The sequence below is a fragment of the Carya illinoinensis genome, chromosome 3 (assembly GCF_018687715.1).
Source record: "Carya illinoinensis cultivar Pawnee chromosome 3, C.illinoinensisPawnee_v1, whole genome shotgun sequence".
Taxonomy (NCBI): Eukaryota; Viridiplantae; Streptophyta; class Magnoliopsida; order Fagales; family Juglandaceae; genus Carya; species Carya illinoinensis.
In genome coordinates this window covers 6,019,045-6,030,223 of record NC_056754.1, presented here as the reverse complement: position 1 = coordinate 6,030,223, position 11,179 = coordinate 6,019,045, and the positions used below count along the sequence as shown (strand labels likewise).

The following is an 11,179-nucleotide window of genomic DNA, read 5'->3' as shown; positions in this document are numbered from 1 at the left end:
ATATAAGCAATTTATCCAGTTTAAGAAAAGAATTTCTTTCACATTTTATTTTTTGGGAATATTGTATAGAAAGGAAAATGAAAGAAAAGTAAAGTGATGATTCTCCTTAGGTCACGTGCAGATGCAGGTGTTCTCCATGTATACTGGACCTGGAGTTTTAACTCCTCCCAGTTTCAGCCCTAAATTCTAAGCTCCCTTTCTATCTATCTTCCCGCCACCACACGCACGCAAGCGGTGTCTGTCAAAGAATCGACCGTTTTCGTAACCTCCATTTCCATACATACTCCCGCCAAATCTCACAACCGGCTGTCACCGGTAACACCTCCGTACAATTCCGGTGAGTATGCCCCAAATTTCATTTAAATTTTTGCTTTATTTAAAGGCTAAAAGAAAAGGGAAGTCCCTTTGGTACTTTGGTTCGGTTTTAAAAAATTCTAATTGTTTTTCCCCATAAAGTGAACAATTTTTAAATTTTCATTTTTCCAGATGGTGTATTGTACTGTGGTTGAGGTTCCTGTTTTGTGTTTTTTGATTTCTCGTTAGGGTTTTTACTCTGAGGTCGGATGAAGGTTCTGGAAGGTAGGGTTCCCATACAGTCGCACGTGGACCAGCTGCATGAGAGTTCCGCGCTTTCCTCCCATTTTAAACAACTATGAGTGCTGTGAATATCACCAACGTTACCGTCCTTGACAATCCTGCCTCCTTCTTGACCCCCTTTCAGTTTGAGATCTCCTACGAGTGCTTGACCCCTCTCAAAGACGGTACTCTCTCTCTCTATCTCTCATTATTTTTTTTTCTTTTTTAAATTTGGTTGATTCCGGTTTGGGCTCTCTCTCTGCTTGAATGGTTACAAATTTCGCGAAATAAAGGAAACTGGAATGCATCTTTAATCTATCGTAGATGTGGAAAATGAAATCTTTAATGTATCGGGTTTGATTCCGTTATTTGAGTAAGTTCTCCATTTCTTTCCCAGTGATTTATCGGCACCCAAACAGCCGGTTAGGGTCTGCAATGTTATAATTGTATCTTATTAAACTCCTGAGATATGGGATTTGCTATTGTGTATCGATGCTTTTTGTTTTTGCCCCTGTTTGTGATATGGTCAGGATTTTTAGCTAGGGTTTAGAATCTTGTTTTGATTTTGGAGTCAGAAGTAAATCCCAAATGCTTATGGTTTTGTATGAGACGATGAAGTGTCTTTGAGGCTATGGCCAATGAACATGGTTTACTGATTATGTGCAAATACTAAAAATTATGAGACCACTAGGTGTCTTTTTAAGCCTCTATCATTATACTAGATGTTCTGCATTTGAAGAATGGGTAGCTGTTGAGGATTTGTTTTACACAAGTTTTTTTTTATTATTATGATGAGGAACCGGGGACTGCATAAACATAACATGTTTTTCACTCAGTTAAATGTAGGACTTGTGTAACACAAGTAAGGTAACTTTTATTAATGATCAAAGAAAATAATTGGACGACTTTAGTCGAGGTACATGGGGATACATCAGATTTACCAAGTTAGAGAACGAGAAGTGCAGGAAAGTCTGGAAGTTAGAGCTAGAGAGACATAGATCTGTTTCCATCCCAAGGTACTACACATTAAAAAAGAAAGCCTTGAGATCTTCAATTGTCCTTTTTTTCCTTGACTTCGTTCATTTCTTTTCTCCATAGGCACCATACACAAAATTCGGGATCATTTTTCAATGGATCTCTGTGGTTGCTATCATCCTGCCCCTTCCAGCAGGATAACATCTCTACTACCTATCTAGGCACCACCAAACCTACCCCATAGAGGCTAAAACAGCTTGCAATATTGTGCTAGCTTCCTTACAATAGAGTAGAAGATGATCCAATATTGCGCTCTCAAAGAAGCCTTGCTCCTCCCAATGGTCTTCTGTGGAAAAGTAATGTTGTCATGGAGGACTTAAGCCTTGTAGAATGGCTTAACTTCAAACTCCCCTCTTGCAGATATACTTTAATGTGTCTTGTCTTCCTTTTCTTAATCTAAGAGAATACAATTGAGCATATAAAGGAGGTAAAGAGGTCATGTCCCAATCTTGTTCAATCTTTGTTTGTTCCATTGTATGAGCTCTTTAATTAGTCTTTGTTGACTTATTTGCTGTTTATCTAGTAACAATCATTGTTTTGTTGTCTTGGTACAGATTTGGAATGGAAACTCATCTATGTGGGATCTGCTGAGGATGAGACTTATGACCAACTATTAGAGAGTGTACTAGTTGGGCCTGTCAATGTGGGGAACTATCGATTTGTTTTACAGGCAATCTTCCCCAGCACCTTGTACCACCTCTTTTCTATTAGATTTTTGCATTTGAATTGCATATGGAATCAACTTTGATCCATTCTTCTGTTGGACATTTGCAGGCAGACCCGCCGGATCCATCAAAAATTCGTGAAGAAGATATCATTGGTGTGACAGTGCTTCTGTTAACATGCTCTTATCTGGGTCAAGAGTTTATCAGGGTGGGCTACTATGTCAACAACGATTACGATGATGAGCAGTTGAGAGAGGAACCTCCATCGAAGGTCTTAATTGATAGGGTTCAAAGAAACATTTTATCTGATAAACCTAGGGTTACGAAGTTCCCCATCAATTTCCACCCAGAGGAGAGCGAAAGTAGAGAACAACCACCTCCACCTGATCACCCTTCTGAGACTGATGGAAATGAAGAATTGCCTGCTTCACCTGATCCTCATCCTTCAGATGGGAAGGGGCAGTAAATAATGCAATCACAGGAACTACTTCCAGTCCCTGACCTCTTGATTTTCTCATTCAAGGTATTAACGGTGGTTTCATTTGGGAGGGATTTTGATTGCATTAACTTGACAAAAATGTGAAGCAGTTCATGAGGTGGTGGTTGAAGTTCTAGTGTTCAGTTTGACCATAGATTGTTAAATCCTATTGTATTAAGCTGATTGCTGCGTTGCAAATTGAATCTTCAGTTGTGTTGGGGGCCAAAAAGAGAAATCCTGGGTTCATAGTGGTTTTCATCGAATTTGGCCTTACTAGTTTTGGGGTTTAATTATCAATATTTGCTGAATGTATCGCTGACAACCAATGCTTCTTTTAAGTGGTTGAGGCTTCCTAATGTTGGGAGGACAATTGAGTGAATTCCCCATATCACAATTTTAGTGTGTATATACATATATATATGTATGCATGTATGTATGTTCCTATTTAAACGTTTGGAGGGGCATTGTCGAGTGAGCTTGGTCAAGGGTGGGGAAGGTTTGCTTAATTGCGGATGCGCAAGTTCAAGTTTGGAATTCCTTTTGCATAGATCTCGAACCAACTAAAAAGACCCTGTTTGAGAGCACGGCAGTTCCTTGGGTCCTCTTTGAGTTCGATTGAGTAGAGAGATGGGGTGATAAGTATTTAAGGTTAGGTAATGATGCCCGGTCCAATAAGGGTCATATGACGAGTACGGAACGGCCCACCCTTCTCAAGCCCACTTTAATATTTATTGTCGGACATCTCAAAAAGTGTTTTTCGTCCGACTTTTTCAAGTCCTTGGACGAAACAATTTTGCTCGTTAAACCCTTTTCCAGACACAGTTTGGCTGTACTCTAATTTTTTGTTCAATATAACTATGCAATTTGATTATATTTACGTACCCAACTAGCTTGATTGGCCAAAACACACCGGTCTCCGTCTTCTTTTAACGGCACGCTAAAATGAAAAGTTATCCAAAATACAAACCGCCAAAAACGTTAGATGGATTCTCAAGCAATAATAATAATAATAAATATACAATAATATGTTTGAACAATGTAGCGTAACCTCCGAGAAATACAAATTAATAATATTACTCCTTTATAAGTTTGGATAGTTGGACATGGAGCCAGGTAATCCGTGGACACAAAACCTCTTATTACTCACTCCTTCACAAGTCAAGTCCAAGACATGTTTTAAAAATGTTGTTGGCATCTTAAATTACGTGTCTTACTGGGATCCACTACAGCCGTTACATCTAAAATGTAAAATTGAATATTGCTTTTTTATTTTTTAAAATTATGCATTGCTCTGACCTTATTATATTGATATAACACGTTTTCATAAATGATTCAAGAATGATAAATTTTTCTTTTTTATTTTATTCTTTTGTTTTGCTACATATAAATAAAATCGCATATTATTTTATATATCAATACTAATTTATTTATATTTAAAATTTAAATTAATATTATTTTTAATAAAATTTATTTTTTAATCAATTATATTAAATAATACATAATTATATTTATAATTAGATTTTTTTTTATTTTTAAAAAGCTAGTTTAATAACGCGGCCTTTACATGGAGTAGTGCTGGCTGGCTGGCTGGGTCCCATGATTTCCCAAAACCAAACTTTGTTACGACTATGCGTTTCCAACTTTGTCATTTTTGTTTGCATTTGCCACGAATCGCCGTCACCTCCCCCAGGTAATGTTACTCTCTCCACACTCCCAGTCTACAACAATAAATTCATTTTGATAATTGCAATCCAACTTCTCTTTTTCCTCTTTCTCCTAATTCTTCTTCTTTTTTATTTGAAATATTTTATTTATTTATCGCTAATATTGTAAAGTTGTTATTTTTATTATTTTGATATAATATTACTTGTTAATTTTAGATTTATCATTAAAACTTTAATATATATCATAATATTATTTTTTAACTTAAATCTTGACACATGTTAAACCATTATCTATTTAAATAATAAATGTTATGTTATTTTATATCAAAAAAATAATATAATCAATCGTATTAATAAAATATATTTAAAAATGACTAACTTATAACTTTTAATAAAGAGATAATAGCAAACCTCACCCAATTAGCAAGACGTCCTTGACTAACCACAAATAATTGGAAGCACGAGGGTACAATCGTAACTCCGAAAACAGTATCATTTCGTGATTATCCCCGAAAATGGAGGGCAAAATCGTTGTTCCATCCGTCGCCTACATAATCCAACGCAGTGCAGACATCCTTCAAAACCTCAGTGATCACCCACTTCACTTTTCTCTAATCCTTCAGAACAATCGTCGGAACCAACAAATTCTCCCATGGCGGAATCAGACCCCACCACCACCAAATCCTTAATAGATGGCAACATCCTAGCTGCCAAGTCCCTCGCTCGCTTTGGCGTGGACCATATGTTCGGCGTGGTGGGGATCCCCGTCACCTCCTTCGCCAACCGTGCCGTCACCCTTGGCATCCGCTTCATCGCCTTCCACAACGAGCAATCCGCCGGCTATGCCGCTTCCTCCTTCGGCTACCTCACTGGCCGACCCGGTGTTCTTCTCACCGTATCCGGTCCAGGATGCGTCCACGGCCTCCCTGGCCTTGCCAATTCCATGGCCAACGTTTGGCCGATGATCATGATCTCTGGCTCCTGCGACCAATCGGACGTCGGCCGCGGTGACTTCCAGGAGCTCGATCAGATCGAAGCCGTCAAACCCTTCTCTAAGTTCTCTGCAAAAGCAAAGCACATCTCCGAAATTCCAAATGTCGTGGCCCAAGTCCTCCATCATGCCATCTCAGGTCGGCCCGGTGGTTGCTATCTGGACCTCCCGTCCGACGTGTTACACCAGACCATCTCCAGCTCTGAAGCCGAAACTCTATTAGCTGCGGCAGAGAGTTCCATAAAGTGCGAAGAAATCCCGGTCCCACCAGTTTCCGATATTGAGAAAACGGTGTCGTTGCTTAGAAATGCTAAGAGACCGTTAATTGTGTTTGGAAAAGGAGCGGCATTTTCACGAGCAGAGGACGAACTGAAGAGGCTAGTAGAAACCACTGGAATCCCGTTCCTACCGACTCCAATGGGCAAAGGATTATTGCCGGATACGCACGAGCTGGCGTCGACGGCGGCGAGATCGTTGGCCATTGGCAAGTGCGACGTCGCGCTTGTTGTTGGTGCTAGACTGAATTGGTTATTGCATTTTGGGGAGCCACCCAAGTGGTCCAATGACGTTAAGTTCGTATTGGTGGATATAAGTAACGAAGAGATTGACTTGAGGAAACCGAGTGTGGGTTTAGTTGGAGATGCGAAACAGGTTCTGAAACTGATTAATAGTGTGATCAAGGACGACCCTTTTTGTTTGGGGAGGTCGCATCCTTGGGTTCAGGAAGTAGCGAAGAAAGTGAAGGCCAATGTGGTGAGAATGGAGGCGCAATTGGGGAAGGATGTGGTGCCGTTTAATTTCTATACGCCGTTGAGGATTATAAGGGATGCGATATTGGGAGTAGGGAGTCCGGCACCGATATTGATTTCGGAAGGGGCGAATACGATGGATGTTGGACGAGCAGTGTTGATTCAGACGGAGCCGAGGACTAGGTTGGATGCTGGGACTTGGGGGACAATGGGAGTTGGTTTAGGTTATTGTATTGCGGCTGCGGTGGCTTCGCCGGGTAGGCTGGTGGTTGCGGTCGAAGGGGATTCTGGATTTGGGTTTAGTGCAATCGAAGTTGAGGTAACTCTCTCGCTCTCCCCCTGTAAAATGCTTATTGGCGATGGCAGACAAGTTGTCACCACCAATAAGCATTTTTTAAACTTTTTATTTCTTCACACGTTGTAGGCACAAATGGCTGCTCTTAAGTAGTTTGTTGGGTCACTCGTTCATTGTTGCTGTTTGTTTGACTGATGTTTGGCCGAATTAGGTCACGCTCACAGACCATTTGGTTCTTTTTGGTCATTAGTTAAAGTTGGTCATGGCTTTTCAGTCATAGGAGAGGCCAACATGGTTCTCATGATTGACAAAATTAGTGAGCCTCTATAGAGTGGGTAACTAATGGCAGCACGATCATAGAACTTGCCTGCTAGCATGAGTTGAAGTCTATGTCGATGCTAATTGACACTATAGGTGGAGATATAGAACAGGAATTTTTATGTGGGCCCGATGGAATCTTTTGCATTTTGGATTTCTCACCCGAATCAAATGCGGGTATGAGGTGCATAATGCTGGTGTCTGGTTAAATAAGTGAATGCGCTGAAAGTTCCATATTTGGCACCATTATAGTGGTTTTTCATCATAGTATCAATGGGATACTGGTTACATTATTGCATTCTTAAGAGTAAAACCAACGAAGAGGAGTGGGAACCCACTGTATTATAATTAAATAAAGCTGTCAGCTTAGTTCCGGCACCTGGTGCCAATAAAAAATAAGTAAATAAAGCTATTTAGATTTGGTTCTTGAAATATCGAGAACCATCCCGGATGTAGGAAGAAGTTTAATTAGGGGATGGTAATATTATTAAAATTGGGAGTAGATCATTAAATCTCTCTATCCTTGTGTTCTCTGCTACATTGATGTTGCCATTTGCCTCAGTTGCTCCTTTTTTTCTTTTATTATTATTATTATTTATTTCAAGAACCATCCCGGATGTAGGAAGAAGTTTAATTAGGGGATGGTAATATTATTAAAATTGGGAGTAGATCATTAAATCTCTCTATCCTTGTGTTCTCTGCTACATTGATGTTACCATTTGCCTCAGTTGCTCCTTTTTTTCTTTTATTATTATTATCATCATCATCATCATCATCATGAGTCCATTGTGTAATTTTATAGTCTTTTCAAGAACGTGGTTTTGGAAAATGGATTATTTTTGGACGTCATTAGTATCATAATATCTGAGTTGTAATGGTTGGGGTAGCAACGGAGTATTTTCCTATTAAGACATAAGAGGGGATTACCTTTGTGTTAGAAGAAATTCAAAGCTTGTTAGACCTCTGCAGTGTAAGCGAGTTCCATTTTGGTTTTTTTGATGGTCTGGTGAGTGTTCATATGATGTAATTAGGCTCTTTTTTGTATACTTCCTGTGTACTCAGGCTTTGCCTATTTATGTGGATCAATAAAACCTCTTTTACCTATAAAAAAAAAAAAAAAATAGTTCATATGAGAACAAGATTTTATCACTGTTTGCATCTTTAGCATCTTTCTTTTTTCCTTCTAGATAGGCGTCTCTCTTATATACTCACCGTGCAGTTGGGTTGCGCCTTTGCGCCTATCAATAAAGATTTCTTATCAAATAGAGTAAAAAAAAACTATCACTGTTTGCTGCTCAGATGGTATAAGGCTTTGGTAGTTCATGTTAAAAATTTTCTTCTCATTGTTGGGACCTGTTGTTGGTGGAGATTAGAATGAGCTGGAACCATGGATATCTTTTACTTATTTCGTTTCCTAAATAGTTATGAGAATAGGAATTACAGGAGAGTAGAGGACTGACAGTGGTTGTCAGATTCCAAGGGCCTTTTAAGTCCTGTTCTATTCTTGCCATTAATTTTTGTTATGTTCTCTAGTTGAGAATCCTGGTGCATTTGTCTGTTGTCATTCCCTGAGAAGATTAAGCACCACTTATTTTAGTCTGAGAAAAGAAAATTGTTTGCGTAATTTGGATTTGACATTTTGGATGTTCTGTGGCAAAAAAACTGAAAAGGCTTATTAAGTTTCTTGTTTATGCTTTTGTCATTGCTTAGTTGATCTGTTTGGCTTGCCTCTTTTAGATTCAACAATTCAGATTTTCTCAGTGGCAAAAGAATTGAAAAGGCTTATTGGGTTTCCTGTTTATGCGTTTGTCATTGCTTAGTTGATATGATTGGTTTGCCTCATTCTGGATGTTCTCTGTGGACTGGTGAAGAAATTGAAAAGGCTTCTTTGGTTTCCCATTTGTGGGGGAATCAAATTCCAACTTTGTTAACGTATTGATGTAGCGAGAACCTTGAGGACAGTTTTCAATCTGTTTGCATTGGTCACTTACCCATGATGTCAAGCTTCGCTTCCTTGCGGGAATTGATGTAGACATCTGAAGGCTTCCTAGAGTGGCTACAAGGACTAGGAAGGACAAAAGATGGTATTTGTCAGATTTTGAGGGTCTTTTCCCACCTTCTTTGAGTAAATCCCATACTCGTCTAAGGGGGGAAGGAGTTGCTCCATACATTGCTGGTATGTTTCCTGGTAGAAGATTTGACCATCCTTAGTCTCAAGATCTGAAAGGGGAAGTGTGCTCTTGCTGTTGGTACGAGTTGTCTCATAGAGGATTTGGCTATTAGCTATGCCCCCTCCCCAAAAACAAAAAAAAAAGGGGCACTCCAAACCATAAAGAATAAGGTGGAAGATGGGTGGATCATGGGTTCAAGACCACTGAGTGCATTTGAACTAATGAAACTATGAAAGAGGATTTAGTTTCCTTACCTGTAGTCTGATTGAAAGAAGGGAAAAAAAAAAATGTACAAGGGGGGATATTGGTTAGTAGTTGTGATGGTGATGGTAATAGTGGTGGTGACCACGGTGTTGGTGGTGGAGGGAGTGGCAATGCCAACCATGGTGTGGATGGCAGTGTGAAGGTGGTATTGGGGTGGTAATGTTGGTGGAGTTTGTGTAGAGTGACATATTCACCATGAAACTTGAAGTTGGGATTTGGATGCTTGAAAATCCCAAAAGAGGAAAATGACAGTGCTAACCATGGTGGTGATGGCAGTGTGAAGGTGGTATGGGGGTGGTAATGTTGGTGGAATTTGTGTAGAATGACATATTCACCATGAAATTTGAGTTAGGATTTGGATGCTTGAAAATCCCAAACGAGGGAAATGAACATCAAAATTTGCAAGTTACTTTTCAATTAAAATCTCATCTCAAAATCTCTCATTCAAACATAACATTATTTGTATCTTATTCTTGTATTGAATAAGGATAATTTAAATGTTTTTCTTTCAGACTTTACTAGTTCCTAGTTCATAGCTTGTATTTAGGTGTTTCGGCTTGTATACTTTCTGTGTACTTGAGTTATACCTATTTACTTGCATTGATAAAATCTCTTATTACTTGTAAAAAAAAAAAAAATCTTATTACATGCTAGTCTGTTCGTGGTTTCTGTACTTGTTAGCTGTATTGTATAAATAAATTAATGTGGTGTATCTTTTATTGACGTCTGCAGACATTGGTTCGATACCAGTTGCCTGTGGTTGTAATAGTATTTAATAATGGTGGAGTATATGGTGGTGACCGGAGGAGCCCTGAAGAAATTGATGGGCCTTATAAAGCTGATCCTGCACCCACTTCCTTAGTCCCTGGTGCAGCATATCACAAAGTAATTGAAGCTTTTGGAGGCAAAGGTTATCTTGTTGCGACCCCTGAAGAGCTCAAGTCTGCCCTCTCGGAATCCTTTTCTGCCAGGAAACCTGCTGTTATAAATGTCACAATTGATCCTTACGCTGGTTCAGAAAGTGGCAGACTTCAGCACAAGAACTGAAGTGGCGCTTGGCTGTTTTTTTCCCTTTTTTTTTTTTGGGAGTTGCGCATCATTTGCTCCCTATCAAGGTTATAATTGCGTTAATGCTTAATAATAAAACATGTATTTATTGTTATCACGAGATTGATGGAGTCATATTACGCGTCCTGGGATACTCAGAGCCATAAGCTCTCTTTATTCCTTGACTTTTGCATCACATAGTTTAAAGAAGGGAGTACTGCATTGTGCTATTGTGCATAGTTATTGAATAAGGAGAGCTTTAACAAAAAAGATGAGCCTCGTGAACATAGTATTGTTGAGTATTGTTTGTGTTTTGCATCGCTTGCAGCAGTTGTCTTGGCCCTTTGGTATAATTTTCGAGTTAAAGCTTATTTGAATGCCCGGTAAAGAGCTAAAGTCATGGATACCTCTCGCTTTCTCAAGGTGGGGTTTAATTTTTTACGAAGGCTTATGCAGGATTTGTTTATTTAATTATTGTACAAATTATTTCTCCTTTTTAATTACCAAAATCAGGGTTTATTTAGTCCATTTTAATATGTAGTAAGTGTACCGACACCATCCACAAAGCTGCGATGTGGCGAGTCCCCCTAAAAGAGAATACCTTGTGAAGAATTTCAACTCTTGTAGGCTTTGAAGTTTTGAACAGCAAACAAAGCATAGCCCAGAATGGGAAAAAAAGAAAAAGAAAAAAATGAGAGTAAAGGGCGCATGCTGAAAGCGAATAGAAAAATTTGCCATGTCATTTACCTCATATGTCCGGGAAAATACTGATGACTTACCGAGTTGCATGAGACAGCACTTGCGGAAGAGACAATAATAAATCCCACTTTGACTAAAAATATGCCCTTACATTGAGAACACTTCGTCAAAGTAATCTTTGCTGGCCCATTGAAATGCGGACGTTTCTTATTTTATTTTTGTCTCCC

At 39.1% G+C, this 11,179-nt stretch overlaps 2 protein-coding genes across 2 annotated transcripts; both read left to right on the top strand.

Moving 5' to 3' along the window:
• Positions 1-143: 143 nt before the first annotated feature.
• On the top strand, positions 144-3,148 carry LOC122302853 (probable histone chaperone ASF1A). Its single transcript, XM_043114295.1, has 4 exons — positions 144-337; positions 544-761; positions 2,166-2,281; positions 2,386-3,148. Exons 2-4 carry the CDS (start codon positions 653-655, stop codon positions 2,740-2,742), a joined length of 582 nt encoding a protein of 193 aa, XP_042970229.1. The 5' UTR covers positions 144-337; positions 544-652; the 3' UTR covers positions 2,743-3,148.
• A 1,817-nt stretch (positions 3,149-4,965) lies between these two features.
• On the top strand, positions 4,966-10,555 carry LOC122302852 (2-hydroxyacyl-CoA lyase). Its single transcript, XM_043114294.1, has 2 exons — positions 4,966-6,477; positions 9,939-10,555. Exons 1-2 carry the CDS (start codon positions 5,071-5,073, stop codon positions 10,251-10,253), a joined length of 1,722 nt encoding a protein of 573 aa, XP_042970228.1. The 5' UTR covers positions 4,966-5,070; the 3' UTR covers positions 10,254-10,555.
• Positions 10,556-11,179: the final 624 nt, after the last annotated feature.